At 49.3% G+C, this 19,197-nt stretch overlaps 4 protein-coding genes across 5 annotated transcripts; 1 reads left to right on the top strand and 3 right to left on the bottom strand.

The window, feature by feature from the left end:
* Nucleotides 1-89: 89 nt before the first annotated feature.
* svopa (SV2 related protein a) lies at nucleotides 90-8,599 on the bottom strand. Of its 2 annotated transcripts, XM_028968792.1 has the most exons (16): nucleotides 7,540-8,599; nucleotides 6,340-6,485; nucleotides 6,170-6,255; nucleotides 5,985-6,083; nucleotides 4,076-4,147; nucleotides 3,859-3,983; nucleotides 3,660-3,723; nucleotides 3,457-3,582; nucleotides 3,248-3,376; nucleotides 2,699-2,772; nucleotides 1,933-2,009; nucleotides 1,752-1,853; nucleotides 1,549-1,660; nucleotides 1,382-1,463; nucleotides 1,218-1,307; nucleotides 90-1,133 (listed from the first exon to the last, which is right to left on the bottom strand). In XM_028968792.1, exons 1-16 carry the CDS (start codon nucleotides 7,572-7,574, stop codon nucleotides 936-938), a joined length of 1,617 nt encoding a protein of 538 aa, XP_028824625.1. In that variant the 5' UTR covers nucleotides 7,575-8,599; the 3' UTR covers nucleotides 90-935. The 2 variants fall into 2 exon arrangements, with proteins under 2 accessions (XP_028824625.1, XP_028824627.1); XM_028968794.1 differs by lacking the exon at nucleotides 5,985-6,083.
* Nucleotides 7,378-8,906, top strand: LOC114783350 (peroxisomal membrane protein 2-like). Its single transcript, XM_028968795.1, has 5 exons — nucleotides 7,378-8,091; nucleotides 8,161-8,283; nucleotides 8,358-8,520; nucleotides 8,594-8,713; nucleotides 8,793-8,906. The coding sequence occupies exons 1-5, from the start codon at nucleotides 8,012-8,014 to the stop codon at nucleotides 8,859-8,861; spliced, it is 555 nt and encodes a 184-aa protein (XP_028824628.1). The 5' UTR covers nucleotides 7,378-8,011; the 3' UTR covers nucleotides 8,862-8,906.
* Nucleotides 8,907-10,032: 1,126 nt separating this feature from the next.
* LOC114783338 (ubiquitin carboxyl-terminal hydrolase 30) lies at nucleotides 10,033-12,497 on the bottom strand. The gene is made up of 12 exons (XM_028968782.1): nucleotides 12,178-12,497; nucleotides 11,955-12,107; nucleotides 11,774-11,877; nucleotides 11,606-11,707; nucleotides 11,492-11,537; nucleotides 11,327-11,421; nucleotides 11,188-11,247; nucleotides 11,026-11,112; nucleotides 10,872-10,946; nucleotides 10,594-10,753; nucleotides 10,437-10,512; nucleotides 10,033-10,349 (listed from the first exon to the last, which is right to left on the bottom strand). The coding sequence occupies exons 1-12, from the start codon at nucleotides 12,278-12,280 to the stop codon at nucleotides 10,127-10,129; spliced, it is 1,284 nt and encodes a 427-aa protein (XP_028824615.1). The 5' UTR covers nucleotides 12,281-12,497; the 3' UTR covers nucleotides 10,033-10,126.
* A 2,789-nt stretch (nucleotides 12,498-15,286) lies between these two features.
* On the bottom strand, nucleotides 15,287-17,479 carry LOC114783331 (epigen-like). Its single transcript, XM_028968769.1, has 5 exons — nucleotides 17,447-17,479; nucleotides 17,190-17,309; nucleotides 16,716-16,833; nucleotides 16,264-16,419; nucleotides 15,287-15,442 (listed from the first exon to the last, which is right to left on the bottom strand). The coding sequence occupies exons 2-5, from the start codon at nucleotides 17,305-17,307 to the stop codon at nucleotides 15,388-15,390; spliced, it is 447 nt and encodes a 148-aa protein (XP_028824602.1). The 5' UTR covers nucleotides 17,308-17,309; nucleotides 17,447-17,479; the 3' UTR covers nucleotides 15,287-15,387.
* Between the last annotated feature and the right edge of the window lie 1,718 nt (nucleotides 17,480-19,197).

Genomic DNA, 19,197 nt, shown 5'->3' with positions numbered 1-19,197 from the left:
GTTCAGTAAAGGTTTCTTGCAGAATTTCCTAAAATTTATAGCATCAAATGTTCTCAATACAAGCTAGTAAAAGGAAAAGAAAACTTAAATCCGAAGTACTTCTTTAATTTTGCTTGTACATGTAACACATTGGCGAGGATCAGTGCACTGAATGCAGCCGTAAAATGGAGGCGTGTGAAGAGCTTGCAGGACACGGCATCGCACAGAATTTATTCACTATTCCACTCTCCACCAATACAGCCAACCGCAAACAAACGAAACCAAACACAGTCACCAAGCATCCTACACGTGCATCGAAAGGTCTTCATCCATAAATGCAGTCCTGCACATCTTCATACTCTCTTTCCACGACCGAAGGGCACAGAGACCCCAAACTCTTCCTCCCCAAGTACCCATCAAATCTCCAAAACTTACTTGATGACGTGATGAAGCATTATGCAGTGTACATGTTCACATGATATATGCTGTTGCAGATTTAGTCTTCAGTATCAAACAACAGACCGTTTAGGCCAAAAACAGTCAGCTGGGTTCCCAAACTCTCAATATGGCATCTAGATTTGTGGGAAAAGAATCCCATATGCTACCTTCTCAAGCTGGGAGATGGCCACCACTGAGCCTTAGATGACTCTTCTCCCAGCATCTAATCAGTCCACCCTAGTGAGAGGAAAGTTGTTTCGTACCGGGCATGTGTCTTGGTAGCCATCTGCTACACTTACTTGAAAAAACGCAAGAGAAAAGAATAAACTATGACACTGGCCTCATGAAATGACCTCTCCACACAGCTGCTGACAGTGTTCACTTTCGTTCTCATGTGAAGTTATGGAAGCTCCTCCCTAGACAACCTTCTGCACATCCCATATCAGTGGTTTCCTACCACATGACACTGGTTGGATCCTTCTTAATGACCACATCATTCCATCTTTCCACTGTTCCATTCAGTCCTGCGAGCCAGAGCTGGAGTGAGGAATATCCGTATCGCGGCCCAGCATCTCCTGGCCCCATTCGTGATGGCTAGCCTCCTGCAGGCCACGCCCAGTGGTCTCTATAGGCAGGGCACACGAAGCGATGGCTGCCAGCAGACAACAGCAGCAGTAGACAGACAGGGTGAGGTACACAGACGACTCCAGCATCACCTACGAACAAGCAGGTAGATTGGAAATGAGGCTCGGTGCTGTTTTCAGTCATGTTAAATATCATAGTTCCTTCTGGTTCTGCACCTGAGCTACAAATGGTGTGACTAGAGCCCCGACTCTGGCCATTCCACTACTGGTGCCGAGTCCCAGGGCCCTCGTAGCTGTAGGGTACACCTACAAACCAGTGACATATCAGATGAGAAGTCTGTCACTCTAACCACTTCTTATGACAATATGGAGCCACCAACCTCAGGAGTGTAGACATACGCAGCCTGGAAGCCTCCCGCAATGAAAGCTCTTGCAATGAATATCAGGACAGTTAGTGACGTCCTGCAGCAGAGTCAAGCCCATACATATAAATACATGAATACAAACCTCATACGTTGTGTAAAAAGCCAACTGAACGTTCTTTCACCTTCCAATGCAGGCAAATAGAGGCACAATGCACAAGGAGAACACAAAGAAGCACAGGGCCATCGTCTTCCTCCTCCCAAGACGATCAATCGCCCAGAGGGTAACAAGCAGGCCTGCAAAATGTCGTTCAGTACAGGATGAAGTGCGCTCAGCGCGTTGATGCTCGGTGGATTTAATAAGGCGCTGTTGATGAAAGAAAATGACCTGGGAATTCAGAGAGGGTCGTCCAGAGCAGATCCTTGTAGTCGTCTGAGATGAGGAACTTGCACTCCAGGCTGCACGCTGGTTCTTTTCTACGTTTGGACACTGAACGCGGGGTGCAAAAGAGATTTTCATTTCAGCCACCTCACGCTAAATCGTTTTAGGACGGCATTTTTACACTTACCACCACATGCATCGCCCTCTTGGAAAAGCTCTGTGGTCAACAGAACCAGACCATAATAAGAAAAGGCGTTTGAAAACCTGAAATAGACAGAAAAGTTTCATTTTGGACTCTTTGAGTTGTTGGCTAAATAAAATAATTCAACACTCTGTTGACCCTATACAGTGGGTTCAGTTCTACCAATCCCAGTCCAATACCTGCGCTGGTGCTCTGACATAAATATAAAAATGTTATAATGTTCCTCAGGGGTCAACATCCGGACACATACAATATCTTATGATGTCTTCCACAAACAATACTGAGGTCCTGTCTCAACTCCACCTGCCAACCAGCAGCCTGTCCAACCAAAGCAGCCCGCAAACACAGTTCCACGCCTGTTCATCACGGCCTTGTGGAAGCTCTTCTGGTTCCTGGACCTCCTGATGGTTTTGGGTTACCTCTTCAGATGAACCTCTACCTCTACCCTACCTGAGCCCCGGAGCCGTGTCCAGGGGGATCGGCAAGTCGCTCTGGACAAATGAAGTAAATGGACCTTAAAGCTGTTAATTAACAATCTTCAAATACCCCACTTGAACCCCAGCCATTTACAGGGAAATGTCCTGATATCCTCTCCATAAGCAGGGCCCGATACTGAGAAGGAGATCCAGCTTCTTCCCTGTTCAATGTCTATTTAACTGCAGTAAATGTTTTCTTTTCTTATTTCAATGTTTGACCAGAATTTTCAGTCAAATACAGGCAATTTGAGCTGGAAGGTGTAACTCGCTCTCACCAAATGAACCAGAGAAGGATGGTAGTCCAGCGAAAGTTCTGAGAGAAAAGGTCCTGGATCTTCCCACGTTCCTCCTAGCAGACAAAATATTAGTTAGGATGCATAAAAAAACACCGATACTGAAATCTCAAATATACAATTAATATACAACAGAACAACATGTTTTACTGCTTAATATCATTATACCAAAATATGTATGCATATGTCAAATGATATATGAACTGTCATTTTCTTTCACTTGTGTGCTGTTTTCCAAGCCCAGTTATGAAAAAAGAATTAAAAGCATTAAATTATGATATGATTGGGTGGTTTTATACATTCAGGGGAAAACCTCATTTTCATTTATATATATGGTAAGTGTTATATATACTGCATGGCACGCTTTCAGCAATTTGTTGTGTTTTGATGCATTTTAAAACGTGATCGACCTTACACATGTGACATATGGACAGGAGGGTGTCTAAATCACCCAGAATACCACACCTACAAAGAGCTTTAGTCACTTCTCTCCAATAAAACTAGTACGCAGTGTAAAACCAGCGGTATTACCTGTCTAGCAGCAATGAGTTTCCCCAGGGGCATGGGTACTCGGTTCTCCTTGGCAATGCGCTGGAGGGTGGCCAGGGCTTTCTCCTGGTTCCCGGTCAGGACGTCGTAGCGGGCGCTCTCTGGCAGCCACTGTTCTCAACACCAACACACAGACTGCAGTCTTTCTTCACCTCCACAACGGCGCTCGTCTCAGTCACTCTCGTACTTACGTAACAGAGAAGCGCGAAGATGAAGAGTGGGATGGTGGAAAGGGCCAGCAGCCAGCGCCAGCCCAGGGTTGGCATCACCAACAGAGCCAGCATCACCTCAAATACCGTGCCTAGTGCCCAGAATATCTACTCAAGGGAAGACACGTCATTAGATGTGTCACTTGCACTGAGTCTAATTAATCATAATGAAGTGTGGCTCGTACCTCAATCAACAAAATACACGTGGCTCGGGACTTCATTGGCAAAAACTCTGCATACAGTGTCACTCTAAGGAGAGAAGCTGTGTTGAACATCATGGGAGCATGAAGTAGATATGAGGTCTGAATATGTACACGGACATAAAAACACATTGTTTACTGGAGAGGAACTCCTACTGGGTGTAAATGATATTTTAATACTTACGACTGTGGTGCTCCACCAATACCAAATCCCACCAGAGCCCGGAGGAACAGAATCCATCCATAGATGGGAGCAAAAGAGCTGAGGATTCCATAAAACAGGGTCCACAATACACTCATCTTCAAGCCCTGTGACACACACACACACACACACACACATTAGTCACTTGACCTGTAAACAACATTTAACAAGCCAATCAGCCAATAGTGTTTCTAATTACCACTTTCCTGCCGTACTTATCCGCTATGTTCCCCCAAAGCGAGGAACTGACCATCATTCCAACAAACACCACCTGGTTGTACAAGAAGAACATTTTATTTAACGTTTAAAGAACGTTATTCTATTCTTCATATTCTAACATCACCCTACGTAGCTGTGGCGCGTGGCACAATATCGGCTTACTGGATTTTAAAAATCAAATTGATTGACAATGACATAAATGATGTTATAGACAAGGCACAACTGACCACAGAAGTGATCTTCTGAGATACACACTCCATGACAACAGAAAGAACAGTGGCTCCGGAAAGTATTCCGAACCCCTCAAAATGTTCACTCTGTTATATTGCAGCCATTTGGGGTGCAGTACATTTAGCAAATGGCTGCAATAAAAACAAAGGTGTGTGTGTATGTGGTGTGTGTATGTGTGTGGAGTGTGCGTGTGGTGTGTGTGGTGTGTGTGTAGTGTGTGCGTGTGTGGTGTGGTATGTGGTGTGTGTGGTGTGTGTATGTGTGTGGTGTGTGTGTGTAGTGTGTGCGTGGTGTGTGTATGTGTGTGGAGTGTGCGTGTGGTGTGTGTGGTGTGTGGTGCGTGTGTGTGTATGTGTGTGGGGTGTGTGTGTGGTGTGTGTGTATGTGTGTGTGGTGTGTGTGTGGTGGTGTGTGTATGGTGGTGTGTGTGGTGTGTGTGTGTGTGGGAGTGTGCGTGTGTGTGTGTGGTGTGTGGTGTAGTGTGTGTGTGTGTAGTGTGTGCGTGTGTGTGTATGTGTGTGGAGTGTGCGTGTTGTGTGTGTGTGGTGTGTGTGTATGTGTGTGTGGTGTGTGTGTGGTGTGTGTGTATGTGGTGTGTGTGGTGTGTGTATGTGTGTGGAGTGTGCGTGTGGTGTGTGTGGTGTGTGTGTAGTGTGTGTGTGTGTGTGTGTGTGTGTGTATGTGTTTGTGTGTGTTGTGTATGTGTGTGGAGTGTGCGTGTGGTGTGTGTGGTGTGTGTGTGTAGTGTGTGCGTGTGTGTGTATGTGTGTGGAGTGTGCGTGTGTGTGTATGTGTGTGTGGTGTGTGTGGTGTATGTGTGTGGAGTGTGTGTGGTGTGTGTGTGTGGTGTGTGTATGTGTGTGGTGTGTGTATGTGTGTGTGGATGTTGTGCGTGTGGTGTGTGTGTGGTGTGTGTGTGTAGTGTGTGCGTGTGTGTGTATGTGTGTGGAGTGTGCGTGTGGTGTGTGTGGTGTGTGTGTAATGTGTGTGTGGGGTTTGTGTGTGGTGTGTGGTATGTGTGTGTGTGTGTGTGTGGTGTGTGGTGTATTGTGTGTGTGTGTGTGTATGTGTGTGGATGTGCGTGTGGTGTGTGTGTAGTGTGTGCGTGTGTGGAGTGTGCGTGTGGTGTGTATGTGTGTGTGGTGTGGTGTGTATGTGGTGTGTGTGGTGTGTGTATGTGTGGTGAGTGTGCGTGTGTTGTGTGTGGTGTGTGTGTGTAGTGTGTGCGTGTGTGTGTATGTGTGTGGAGTGTGCGTGTGTGTGTATGTGTGTGTGGTGGTGTGTGTGTATGTGTGGTGAGTGTGTGTGTGGTGTGTGTGTGTGGTGGTGGTATGTGTGTGGTGTGTGTATGTGTGTGGAGTGTGCGTGTGGTGTGTGTGGTGTGTGTGTGTAGGGTATGTGTGTGTGGGGTGTGTGTGTGTAGTGTGTGGTGTGTGTGTGTGGTGTGGTGTATGTGTGGGTGTGGTGTGGTGTGTGTGTGTGGTGTGTGTGTGTGTAGTGTGTGGAGTGTGTGTTGGTGTTTGTGTGTGTGTGTGTGTGTGTGGAGTGTGTGGTGTGTGTGTGGTGTGTGTGGTGTGTGTAGTGTGTGGAGTGTGCGTGTGGTGTGTGTGGTGTGTGTGTGTAGTGTATGTGTGTGTATGCATATGTGTGTTTCATACAGAAGTGAGCAGAGCCACTTCCCAGCTGGGAAGTCTCCAGTCACAGTGCAGCTGTGGAGCTAATATGCTGAGGATCATCATCTCCATAGCATCAGCCATCTGTACCAGACATGAACATCAATTACTGAACAGTCACATGATCTGAATCAACTGGTTTCATTATTGATCCAACATCCAGTTCTCACCCATGACAGTCCAGTTAGGATGGACAGTTTCCACTGGAAGGTTCCAAAGCCGATGGCCTCCACTGCATCTTCAACCATGAAGGTGTCTGAGAGGAAATCAAATGAGACCTGAACACAGACCGAACTCTCACCAGCATCTACAGCCACATGGGAAACCTGGAAAGATCTACCATCAGTAGGATTGGCGAACTCCCTGGGAACTGGAGCACCGTCATCCAGATCGTTCTGTCCAGGCCCAATCTGGACTTGATGTTCCCTCCTCACGCTCTCGTCCTCAGAGCGGCTGCTCTCCCCGGTGCGACAGAACTTCACCACGCTGCCATACACAAGTCACCCTTTGTGAGATGATTGAACATTAATCCGAGTTCCTCCAGCCTGTCTATGGTCCTGCGGTGGCTAGAAATGGCGGTCGGTGTGAACGGCTTCACCGTTCAGAGAGCAGAAGCTCAGGCGGTCGGATCTGGAATTTTTTTCTATTGGCCGCTCTCCTCCTCATTTGCATATAAAGCTACAGACGGTGAAACGGCGCGTCCTGGGAAATCTGGGTCCAGAAGACCCAGGTTCAAACCCCACTTACTACCATCGTGTCCCTGAGCAGGACACTTAACCCTGAGTGTCTCCAGGGGGGGACTGTCCCCGTAACTACTGATTGTAAGTCGCTCTGTATGAGGGCGTCTGGTAAATGCTGCCCGTGACCCATCAGGTTCTTGCTACTGGCACCTCCAGGATTGTGGTGAAGACGTGTTGTTATGAGGAAGGGAGGAGGACAAACTTCTTCCTGTGAAGTGACTGAGATGTTCCACTGGTCTTTTCACGTTACTTGGATGTTTTATGGCTGAAGCTATGACGTATCTGCCAACACTGCGATTTTTTGGGAAGTAAGATGTGCAAGAGCTGTCAATCATGCCTACAGGCTCCTCCCCCTTGTAAAAAGGGCCTCTCGGGGCATCAGAAGAAATAACTACTCCTCCTCTCACGTCCCGCTTCTCTACGTGAAGGTTTGTAGGTGGTAGTAGCCTGGTGGGTACTTATGAACCAGAAGGTTCAACTCCCACTTACTACCATCGTGTCCCTGAGCAGGACACTTAACCCTGAGTGTCTCCAGGGGCGGGAATGTCCCTGTCACTCTGGACAATGCTGTAAATGGGGAGTAAACAGCAGTCCTGTCACCCAGAACATGAACATGAATAATTACAGGGAATCAGGGAAGAAGATGGAGGAGGTGGTTTCCATGGTCTCCTCCGTCCCTGCCCACCATCTTCACGCCAGCTCCATTACAGTGGAAGACCACGCATGACGAGATGCTCCATGATGGATGGAGATGATGCTGCACCCCGCCGCCCACCCTCCCCGCAGGAAAAGGAACTCACGGGAGCTGGCGCAGCTGGAACAGGTCGTCCTCCATCACGGTCCTTCTTCTCCTCCAGGCGCGACTCCGCGGCGCATCATGTCCTGGAGAAGCTGGACCGCAGATCCTTCATCATGTCGTCACATGAACGCCGTCCGCCAATTGCGCGCAAGGGACCGTCGTCAAAGTGCACGTCGCGGAGCGTCCCGCACGGTCCCCGACACACGGTCCCCGACTCAGGTCCCCCCGCGTTAATTATTATCACGAGGTTCCTCTCCAGATACCTCGGAGCTTCTCTCCACGTTGGTTATTTCTATTTTAGTATCCGGCGTTAGTGGAGTAATTCTGTTAAGGAGACATATGGACGGAGGTCAGGGAGAAGGGGGACATGCACGTAGTGAAGACCCCTGTCACGTGACGCGGGGTCGGGGGTCCGAGTCCCGAGTCCACGTCGCTCCGCGTTATTGTCGCCTGGTCTCCTGTCGGGGTGCGACATGCGCGTTCTCGCGAGACTCCTGCAGCAGTACCTGCGACTTCTGCACAAATATCCCATAATGACCAAGTCCATCACCAGGTGAGCCTCCACGGTGGCATTATTCGTCTGTGGTGTCATGTGTGGCCTCATCTTGGCCTGTGTTGGCAGTGGCGTCTTGTCAGCGCTGGGGAACGTGTTGTCTCAGGCCCTGGAGGGACGAAGATCTGTCCAGGCCAGCAGTCCGGTGAAGAGCCTGGACGCGCTGGGACCGCTTCGCTTCGCTGGTTACGGGTAGGAGGACGTGGGGTCGAAGTTCAGCTTGGTGTGGAGAGCCGTGACGTCCCTCACCACCGGCGTTCTGTCAGTCTGTGCATCACAGGGCCTTGTAGTCACCACTTCTACCAGATGCTGGAGGTTCTGCTGCCAGCCTCTCAGCCCCACTTCATGGTGAAGAGGCTGCTGCTGGACCGCCTGCTCTATGCCCCGTTGCTGCTCCTGCTCTTCTTCCTGGTCATGAACGTTCTGGAGGTCTCCTTCAGCCATTTCCCCCACAAATCTTTCAACCTTTTATACGTGGAATAACTTTGTCTTTGAATTGCAGGGTAGAAGGTGGCAGGACTTTGCTCAGAAAGTAAGGAGAGATTATTTAGCAGCTCTGACCATGAACTGGAAGGTTTGGACCCCGTTCCAGTTCGTCAACATTAACTACGTTCCTGTGCAGGTGAGCCGGTGTTGACGGCCTGCTCAGCTTCGCTGAGAACATTGCCGTTAATTCCATCTCCCTCTGCTGTTCTTTCCAGTTCCGAGTTCTCTTCTCCAACGTGGTGGCGCTGTTCTGGTACGCGTACCTGGCCTCGGGGAGGAAGTGAGGAGAAAAGACAACGGAACGCATGCTGAATAAACCATTAAACAACCACGGTTCTTCTTGTTCTTCTCTGTGTTTGAGAACCACAGATGAGGCGCCATATTGAAAATATCATGAGGGATAGTCAGTATTATACAACTTTCAAGTTCTTTAAAGCGTTAAGATAAGATCCTTTATTAGTCCCACGAGTGGGACATTTATTGACATACAGTACAGGACAAAAGTCTGGACACCTTCTCATTCAACGTGTCTTCTTTATCTTCATATTTTCTCACTGAAGGCATCAAAACTATGAATGAACACATGTGGAGTTCTGTACTTAACAAAAAGTGGAGACCTGACCTCCACAGTCACCGGACCTGAACCCAATCCAGATGGTTTGGGGTGAGCTGGACCAACAAGTGCTAAACACCTCTGGGAACTCCTTCAAGACTGTTGGAGAAGCATTTCAGGTGACGACCTCTTGAAGCTCATCGAGAGAATGCCAAGAGTGTGCAAAGCAGTAACCAGAGCAAAGAAACTAGAATATAAAACATGTTTTCACTTATTTCACCTTTTTTTGTTAAGTCCAGAACTCCACATGTGTTCATTCATAGTTTTGATGCCTTCAGTGAGAATCTACCAACGTAAATGGTCATGAAGATAGTGGGTAACACACTCGAACACACTATGAAGGCCAGGGTTCAAACCCCACTTACTACCATCATGTCCCTGAGCAAGACACTTACCCCTGAGTGTCTCCAGGGGGGGACTGTCCCTGTAATAAGGGCGCCTGATAAATGCTGTAAATGTAAAACACATTAAATGAAACTTTTGGCCTGTACTGTACATACTGTGAAAGTGACGTGATTGTCATTGTGATACGCAGCACCACAGCACACGGTGAAACGTGTCCTCTGTATTTAACCATCACCCTGGGTGAGCAGTGGACACCATGACAGGCGCCCGGGGACCTCAGTGGCAGCTCGGGATCGGGACCGTCTGGTTACGGGGCCTGAGTACCGTGGCAGTACTCTACACTGCGGAAGTGCGGAGAATCCTCTGGAAACGTGACGAATCGTCCCCGTGGGAGCCGAGTGTGGGGACGGTCCCTTGGTCAGGGATTCTTTTACTGATAAAGCGTCTGGCAGGAAGACTTGAAACGAAAGTTTCATTTTTGTAAGTGAAGGCAAATAAACGTAAAAACAGAATCCGAGTTTATTTGGGCAGATAAATCCAGACAGCAGCGATTTTACAGCGATTCACGTGAAGGTCACATCAGAACAGGCATCAGAGGGAAGGGGTCTGCTTCTTCTGGACCCTCTCGTAGAAGAGCAGGTAGGCGTTGGAGGACAGGGCCTCCTGCAGACTGGCTCTGCGGACAGAGTCATCAGACACCCAGAGCCACTGCGCGCTGAAAGGGGACGGGCAGCGGCGGTAGGTGACAAAGTGTCCAGAATGCACGTCGCCATGGTGGACCAGCATGGACATCAGTCTGTACAGGTACTCGGAGCTTCAGGAGAAGTGAGAGAAAACAGAGTGGTGAAAACAGGTGGCCTTTGGTGCAAGTGGTGAGGAGGTGAGAAGAAAGGTGAAGAACCTGTAGGTGCAGGGCAGGTTGAAGTCGAGCAGCAGTGGTGGAAAAGCCCCGTTGTTCCTGCTACAGGGTTCTACATCTGGAGGAAACACAAGGAGCATCTGTTAACCTGGGATCTCTAGTGCAGCCGAGCGTAACAAAATGTCTGAAGCTGCGTGACCTCTGGAGATCTGCATTCTCTGGGCACGGCTGGAGGTGCAGAACTTGTAGCGGTCCATGGACAGGAACTCGGAGAACTGCACGTGTTCCTGCCTCTTGCAGGGCGTCCCATCATTTGACCACGTTAACCTCTGTAAGTGGATGCAGAGGCACTGGGGCATCTACACAGGGACGAAAGCCAGTCAGCCAATGCCAACTGGCCAAGAGAAGAACCTCCAGTAGATCTCCAGAGTAGATCTCCAATAAGATGGACAGAAGATCAGATGCTTTAAGAAGTACCTTTCCCAGTTTAAGCTGCTTAGTAAAAGTTGATCTCCGACTTTGAAGGACGCGTCCAGAATCTCCAGCCTGCATCTGCGGGAGGTAGGAGGTTCTGGATCAAGCGCTTTCTACACAGCATGGTGACGACGAAGAGGATGGACATGTCCCGTACCTTGGTGCAGTTCACACACTCCACCTCCTTAATGGTTTCAGAGGAGATGAAATGTTGGAGACAATGGTCTAAAGTCACACGACCACCCTGGAGGACACAAGTAAAGTTCATGAAAGCAGTTTAAAATAAATAGAAGATACGAAGTCCCTCTGATGGACTTACCCACGAAACTGAAGGGATGGACAGCGAGAGGCTGTCAAACGAGTCGTAGCGAAGCGGACTCTGCGGACATTCGACCGGACATTAAAACGCGAGCCGAGCGTGAAGGACTTAGTTGGAAACGAGATGATGGGAGCAGCACCTGCTGTTTGCAGCACTTGCAGGCCATGAAGCTGGTCAGATGTCCGTGGAAGGGATGGCGGCTCCTCCACAGACTGGGGACGGGGGGCAGGGGACCTGAAATAACCAGACGTCCCCGTCATTAAAGCAGCAGACAGAAACACAGGGCTGAACTCGGGTACCTGACCTTGGACTCTGCTCAGCAGGTTCTTCTCCGCGGAGTCCGGAGACGTCTAGGAGACAGAGCGTACGCGGGTGAGCGGGCGGGGCGGGACGGGGCGGGGCCTCGTACCTGCGTTACCTCCAGGCAGCTCATGTCGAACAGGTGGGTGGCGGCGGGGCGCCGGGCGCCGCGCTCCTCCTCCAGCGAGTCGGTGAGGACGTGGAACAGCTCGTGGGCGTCCTGGGAGAAGATGGGTCAGATCATCCGTTCACCACGTTAGTCGTGAGGAGAAGAAGCGGCGCCCACCTGCTCCTCGAAAGAATGAATTCGCCATCGGTAGAGGCGCAGGGTGAGGAGGAGGCAGCCCGCGTCCAGCACCACGTCCCCGGCGGGGACCCGGCCCGACAGAGCTGCGGACGCCCAACATCACGCTCGGTTAATACATGTATTAACTCGTGTATTAATGAAGAAGTGAAGTGAAGAGGACCTCGCAGCAGCCGCAGCAGGGTCCTGGCCAGACGCCGTCCTGGTCCCTGCCGGTCCTCCAGCCAGCTGATGAAGGAGGGACAGGCCGCCAGGCCCTGCAGCAGCGCGTTCATGAAGCAGGTGTTCCCCAGGTTCCTCAGGCCAGGAACCGCGCCTGGAACCGACATCCAGTCAGCTCGGACCCTCGGCCACCAGAGGACGGGACGGGACGGGACGGGACTCACCTGTCCTCCGCTTCCTCCGGTCCGGACCGGGACCCCACAGCACGTAGACCCCCGCCAGCACGGCGGCGGCGACCCCCGCGACGAGCCCCCACTTCCTCGCCATCTTGCTCCTGAAAGACGGATACAGACTCACGGAGCGGGAGAAGTCAAGTTATTCCTCCGACCTGACAGCACTTCCGGCGCACAGCAGAAGGAACCTGCAGGTGGCCTGGCTGCGAGTCGCCATGTCCGTCACAAACATACTACGACATGTTCCATCAGGTCAGGACGCGCCGCTTCTCCTGCTCCGCAGCGCGGAGACTCGGCCGTACAGCGCGGCAGCGCCGCCTGCTGGACCGGAGTCGCAACAGACCAGGAGCGGAGCCAGGAGATCTTCAGCACTGGAGTGGAAACGGTCCAGGAGCCAGGAGATCTTCAGCACTGGAGTGGAAACGGTCCAGGAGCCAGGAGATCTTCAGCACTGGAGTGGAAACGGTCCAGGAGCCAGGAGATCTTCAGCACTGGAGTGGAAACGGTCCAGGAGCCAGGAGATCTTCAGGACCGGAGTGGAAACGGTCCAGGAGCCAGGAGATCTTCAGGACCGGAGTGGAAACGGTCCAGGAGCCAGGAGATCTTCAGGACCGGAGTGGAAACGGTCCAGGAGCCAGGAGATCTTCAGGACCGGAGTGGAAACGGTCCAGGAGAAGTTCAGGACCGGAGTGGAAACGGTCCAGGAGCCAGGAGATCTTCAGGACCGGAGTGGAAACGGTCCAGGAGAAGTTCAGGACCGGAGTGGAAACGGTCCAGGAGCCAGGAGATCTTCAGAACTGGAGTGGAAACGGTCCAGGAGCCAGGAGATCTTCAGCACTGGAGTGGAAACGGTCCAGGAGCCAGGAGATCTTCAGGACCGGAGTGGAAACGGTCCAGGAGCCAGGAGATCTTCAGGACCGGAGTGGAAACGGTCCAGGAGCCAGGAGATCTTCAGGACCGGAGTGGAAACGGTCCAGGAGAAGTTCAGGACCGGAGTGGAAACGGTCCAGGAGCCAGGAGATCTTCAGAACTGGAGTGGAAACGGTCCAGGAGCCAGGAGATCTTCAGCACTGGAGTGGAAACGGTCCAGGAGCCAGGAGATCTTCAGGACCGGAGTGGAAACGGTCCAGGAGCCAGGAGATCTTCAGGACCGGAGTGGAAACGGTCCAGGAGCCAGGAGATCTTCAGGACCGGAGTGGAAACGGTCCAGGAGCCAGGAGATCTTCAGGACCGGAGTGGAAACGGTCCAGGAGCCAGGAGATCTTCAGAACTGGAGTGGAAACGGTCCAGGAGCCAGGAGATCTTCAGCACTGGAGTGGAAACGGTCCAGGAGCCAGGAGATCTTCAGGACCGGAGTGGAAACGGTCCAGGAGCCAGGAGATCTTCAGGACCGGAGTGGAAACGGTCCAGGAGCCAGGAGATCTTCAGGACCGGAGTGGAAACGGTCCAGGAGCCAGGAGATCTTCAGGACCGGAGTGGAAACGGTCCAGGAGCCAGGAGATCTTCAGGACCGGAGTGGAAACGGTCCAGGAGCCAGGAGATCTTCAGGACCGGAGTGGAAACGGTCCAGGAGCCAGGAGATCTTCAGGACCGGAGTGGAAACGGTCCAGGAGCCAGGAGATGTTCAGGACCGGAGTGGAAACGGTCCAGGAGCCAGGAGATCTTCAGGACCGGAGTGGAAACGGTCCAGGAGCCAGGAGATCTTCAGAACTGGAGTGGAAACGGTCCAGGAGCCAGGAGATCTTCAGGACCGGAGTGGAAACGGTCCAGGAGCCAGGAGATCTTCAGGACCGGAGTGGAAACGGTCCAGGAGAAGTTCAGGACCAGAGTGGAAACGGTCCAGGAGCCAGGAGATCTTCAGAACTGGAGTGGAAACGGTCCAGGAGCCAGGAGATGTTCAGGACCGGAGTGGAAACGGTCCAGGAGCCAAGAGATCTTCAGGACCAGAGTGGAAACGGTCCAGGAGCCAGGAGATCTTCAGGACCGGAGTGGAAACGGTCCAGGAGCCAGGAGATCTTCAGAACTGGAGTGGAAACGGTCCAGGAGCCAGGAGATGTTCAGGACTGGAGTGGAAACGGTCCAGGAGCCAGGAGATCTTCAGGACCGGAGTGGAAACGGTCCAGGAGAAGTTCAGGACCGGAGTGGAAACGGTCCAGGAGCCAGGAGATCTTCAGAACTGGAGTGGAAACGGTCCAGGAGCCAGGAGATGTTCAGGACCGGAGTGGAAACGGTCCAGGAGCCAAGAGATCTTCAGGACCAGAGTGGAAACGGTCCAGGAGCCAGGAGATCTTCAGGACCGGAGTGGAAACGGTCCAGGAGCCAGGAGATCTTCAGAACTGGAGTGGAAACGGTCCAGGAGCCAGGAGATGTTCAGGACTGGAGTGGAAACGGTCCAGGAGCCAGGAGATCTTCAGGACCGGAGTGGAAACGGTCCAGGAGCCAGGAGATCTTCAGGACCGGAGTGGAAACGGTCCAGGAGAAGTTCAGGACCGGAGTGGAAACGGTCCAGGAGCCAGGATATCTTCAGGACCGGAGTGGAAACGGTCCAGGAGCCAGGAGATCTTCAGGACCGGAGTGGAAACGGTCCAGGAGCCAGGAGATCTTCAAGCCGGAGTGGAAACGGTCCAGGAGCCAGGAGATCTTCAAGCCGGAGTGGAAACGGTCCAGGAGCCAGGATATCTTCAGGACCGGAGTGGAAACGGTCCAGGAGCCAGGAGATCTTATGTGTGGTGGCCGGGGTGGATCTGGCATACATGCCTCACACACACATTAAAAACGTGATGACATTATTTCTGGCCCCTTGTGCAATTGAGTTTGACAATGATGATGTTTAAGTGCGGATTTGCATGGTGGAGTTGCAGTTAATGAAGACGTGAAGAGGAATCATACGTAGCATCGTCATCAGACTGCGCAGAGGTGCTTTTTACAAACGTTCTATAGGTAAAGGTTGCATTATACACCATAACATGCTCGTCTATTATAATATGTGTTATCAAAGCAGATTTTTTTTTTGTGTTGAGATTGTAAATATTATTTCTGTTGCCTTAGCTGGAGCAGACCACAGCATACATCAAGCCAAGACAAACCATGAAACGATGAATTTATTCAGGTATAAATATATATTTTTTAATTTACTAATAAATAACAAACAGGCATCTACAGTAGAAAAATGATGAATGAAGGTCGTGGTCTGGCTGCTGATCACACTGCTGTCTCTCCACTGTAGCTTTTATATGGCAGCGTCTCCTTCTGCCGTCTGAAGCAGACATATAGAAAATAAAACCAGGTTGAAGTAAACATGACTGTAATGGTACAGGATCTTTGCCTTGATAAAGTGTTTAGTACAGTACGTGTCAGTACAGTATATGTTAGTACAGTATGTGTCAGTACAGTGTGTTAGTACAGTATATGTTTAGTACAGTACGTGTCAGTACAGTATATGTTAGTACAGTATGTGTCAGTACAGCGTGTTAGTACAGTATATGTTTAGTACAGTATGTGTCAGTACAGTACGTGTCAGTACAGTATATGTTAGTACAGTATGTGTCAGTACAGCGTGTTAGTACAGTATATGTTTAGTACAGTATGTGTCAGTACAGTACGTGTCAGTACAGTATATGTCAGTACAGTGTGTTAGTACAGTATATGTTTAGTACAGTATGTGTTAGTACAGTATGCGTCAGTACAGTGTGTTAGTACAGTATATGTTTAGTACAGTATGTGTCAGTACAGTATATGTCAGTACAGTGTGTTAGTACAGTATATGTTTAGTACAGTACGTGTCAGTACAGTATGTGTTAGTACAGTACGTGTCAGTACAGTATATGTTTAGTACAGTACGTGTCAGTACAGTATATGTTTAGTACAGTATGTGTTAGTACAGTACGTGTCAGTACAGTATATGTTTAGTACAGTACGTGTCAGTACAGTATGTGTTAGTATAGTACGTGTCAGTACAGTATATGTTTAGTACAGTACGTGTCAGTACAGTATATGTTTAGTACAGTATGTGTTAGTACAGTACATGTCAGTACAGTACGTGTCAGTTTCCATGGTGATTGTTTGATGGTAGTCGACCTCTTTTTTAGACAACAGTAGAGGGCGATGATGAGGCAGCAGAGCAGCAGAGACACGCCCACACTGATGCCAATCACTTCCTCCTGTCTGGACTGTCTGCTGTTCTCCAGAATTATAATGTGTTCACAACGTTCTCCACTGAATGTAGCATGACACCTGCACACACACACACACACAACCTTCTAAACAACCGACACACACAACACAGTCCAGAACGTGGTGGTGGTTACGGTCCACGCTGGCTCTGGCACATCAGTGATGAAAAGGTGGAAGGGAGAGGAGAGAGGGAGAAGAGAGAAAGAGAAGAGAGGGTGATAAAGAGAGAGGGAGAAGAGAGAAAGAGAAGAGAGGGTGATAAAGAGAGAGGGAAAGGAGAGAGAGAAGAGAGGGAGGTAAAGAGGGAAGAGAGAGGGAGAGGAGATAAAGAGGAGAGAGAAATGATAAATGTTTACCTGCACAGTGGAGTTCCTTCATCAGGTGCATAAAAGCACATTCCATTAAAACAGTATCCATCATGTTCACTCCCACATGGTGTCTGTAACCTGAGAACACGTGGTTCTTCAACGCTCCCTAAAATACACACACAGACAGAGAGCACATCTCTAATTTGATTAGAAAATAGTATTATAGCATAGAAACATTTAGTCATTCTTCATTGATGTCTAATTAATCTTGATTGACCTAATTAAACCAATAAACCTCACACACAATCTCGTCTTATTCGTGTAAAATAAAAGATTCTTTTCGCATGAGATGATGGTAAAGCAAACGTAACGATAACAGAACAAGAGGCGGCATGTTGGCTTGTGGCATCAGATACCATCACCTGAATCCTTCACTCTTCTGCCAAGATGACATAAATGAACGAACACGTGTGTGTGTGTGTGTGTGTGTGTGTGTGTGTGCATGTGTGTGTTGTGTCATACCGTTGATGGAAAACTGCCTCATCTGCATCTCTGACCTGTTCTGAGAAGAGAACAGCTCCACTTTTCCAGATTTTCCACCAGAGACAGAGAAGATCAGAACACCAGCGAGCACGAGCATCACTATGGGAAACACACACACACACACACACACACACATACACACACGTGTTTGTTCATTTATGTCAGAATAATCAAATAATCTGAATGTGTTTTATTGTCCCTGGTGTTTACACACTGAAACGCGATGACGTTCCTACCTGGTTGCAGACGCTGTCTCCCTGCTGGCTGCTCCATCCTGGTGGTGTTCTCCTCCACTTCCATGCTCCTGCTTTATACCCTGCCACTCAGGCGACAGCCAATCAGAAGAGAGCTCTGTGTCGGCATCATTTCCTGCGCCCCGGAATGCCTGCATGCAGAGACACAGCTGGTGATGAAGGTATTCATGTCATGCAAGGAGACCACACCCAGTACACGTGGCAATCGAATGTCAGAGTTCATTTAAACACAAGCAGGACCTCGTCAGAAAGTTCTCCTTTTTACTGGGATTATTTAGTAACACCAAATACTTACACGTGTGTGACTCTTTCAAGCTTCTCATTATAAGCCTTCTACCATCTTTGGGTTTCTTGTTTGCACGTTGACACAGATGTGACAACCTCAATACCTCGGTGTTAACATCACGCAGGACCTGTCATGGTCCTGTCACATCAACACCGTGGTGAAAAAGGCCCGGCAGCGTCTCTACCACCTCCACCGGCAGCGTCTCTGCCCTCCAAGGTGCTCAGGAACTTCTACTCCTGCACCATAGAGAGCATCCTGACGGGAAACATCTCAACCTGGTTCGGGAACAGCACCATGAAGGACAGACGAGCCCTACAGAGGGTGGTTCCATCAGCCGAACACATCATCTGTACCAAGCTCCCTGACCTTCAATCTACCTACAGCAAACGGTGCTGGACCAGGGCCAGAAAGATAGTGAAGGACCTCACCCACCCCAACAATGGACTCTTCTCTCTGCTGCCATCAGGGAAGTCCAACACAGACAGGATGAGGAGGTTATACAACAACACTTCATAGAACTCTAATACACTCCAGCACTTTCAACCACTTCTGGACTCGATCCCCCCAGAATTCTGCACAAATTTTACTTTCTCTTTACTCATTTGCACACCTTCACCCTACCTGTTACACATAGTTTATGTTTTATATTTAAAAACATAAAATTGTAATAAATTGCTAAAGCATTTCACTGCATATCAAACCGTGTATGTGACAAATAAAATTTGTATTATTTCATGCATGTTTATCTGTAATTACAGTCTCTTCATCAACTGTTGTGCTATTAAATCTTGAGAGAATCTTGATCCTTGAGAGAACAACATTATTAATATTAATTATTATTGCCATTATACTTTTGGTTTTTGACTGTGTAATTGTCTCTATTCTTCTGAACAGTTGCATGACCTTCACCTGGGTGACCTCACTCAGCACCAACAGTCGACATCATTTTTAATACTCAAATGCATGTCATTTAAATTTCCTGGGGCAAAAAATCTATAAACAACCTAGTGTTATTGTTCATGTTATTTAAATATATATACATTTTTACTATAGTATTAACTCTGTTCCTTTAGTTATATACTTCAATGACAGAACACAGGCAGGAGAGGGCGCTGCCATGAGGAGACTCTGGGCCAATTAGCATGAAATAATGTAAGATCTGATAGCTGTGGGGTAAATCACATGTTAATAATGTCTTTTATTTTCACACATTTACATTTGTACATTATCAAAAGCATTAAAAAATATCTTTAGTAAGTAGTGAATGAAAACAATAAAGTCATTTTCTCATACAGTTATTAGATGGGAGAGTAGATGCACCCCTGAGGTTATGGAAGTGGCGGAGTTTTAGTGGATAAGTAGGAGGTCTTCTTCTACTTCTTCTGGTTTGAGATGTATTGTAAGGTACTACACTTCAATACTGACTTCAAAGAGCAGTCGCAGAGCA

The sequence above is a fragment of the Denticeps clupeoides genome, unplaced genomic scaffold (genome assembly GCF_900700375.1).
Source record: "Denticeps clupeoides unplaced genomic scaffold, fDenClu1.1, whole genome shotgun sequence".
In the NCBI taxonomy this organism is placed as follows: domain Eukaryota; kingdom Metazoa; phylum Chordata; class Actinopteri; order Clupeiformes; family Denticipitidae; genus Denticeps; species Denticeps clupeoides.
This window is presented reverse-complemented; position numbering and strand designations above follow the sequence as displayed.

Coding starts and splice junctions, on each gene's coding strand:
- svopa (XM_028968792.1), bottom strand. CDS start 7,574: ATGGAGGACGACCTGTTCCAGCTGCGCCAGCTCCC. Junction 3,724..3,858: donor ATTGGTGGAGCACCACAGTC/GTAAGTATTAAA, acceptor TTCTCTCCTTAG/AGTGACACTGTATGCAGAGT. Junction 2,010..2,698: donor ATCCTTCTCTGGTTCATTTG/GTGAGAGCGAGT, acceptor TGTCTATTTCAG/GTTTTCAAACGCCTTTTCTT.
- LOC114783350 (XM_028968795.1), top strand. CDS start 8,012: ATGCGCGTTCTCGCGAGACTCCTGCAGCAGTACCTGCGACTTCTGCAC. Junction 8,284..8,357: donor CTTCGCTTCGCTGGTTACGG/GTAGGAGGACGT, acceptor GCGTTCTGTCAG/TCTGTGCATCACAGGGCCTT. Junction 8,714..8,792: donor TTAACTACGTTCCTGTGCAG/GTGAGCCGGTGT, acceptor TGTTCTTTCCAG/TTCCGAGTTCTCTTCTCCAA.
- LOC114783338 (XM_028968782.1), bottom strand. CDS start 12,280: ATGGCGAGGAAGTGGGGGCTCGTCGCGGGGGTCGCCGCCGCCGTGCTG. Junction 11,708..11,773: donor TTCATTCTTTCGAGGAGCAG/GTGGGCGCCGCT, acceptor ATCTTCTCCCAG/GACGCCCACGAGCTGTTCCA. Junction 11,113..11,187: donor CCATCCCTTCAGTTTCGTGG/GTAAGTCCATCA, acceptor TGTGTCCTCCAG/GGTGGTCGTGTGACTTTAGA.
- LOC114783331 (XM_028968769.1), bottom strand. CDS start 17,307: ATGCTCGTGCTCGCTGGTGTTCTGATCTTCTCTGTCTCTGGTGGAAAA. Junction 16,834..17,189: donor GAGGCAGTTTTCCATCAACG/GTATGACACAAC, acceptor TGTGTATTTTAG/GGAGCGTTGAAGAACCACGT. Junction 16,420..16,715: donor GAAGGAACTCCACTGTGCAG/GTAAACATTTAT, acceptor GTGTGTGTGCAG/GTGTCATGCTACATTCAGTG.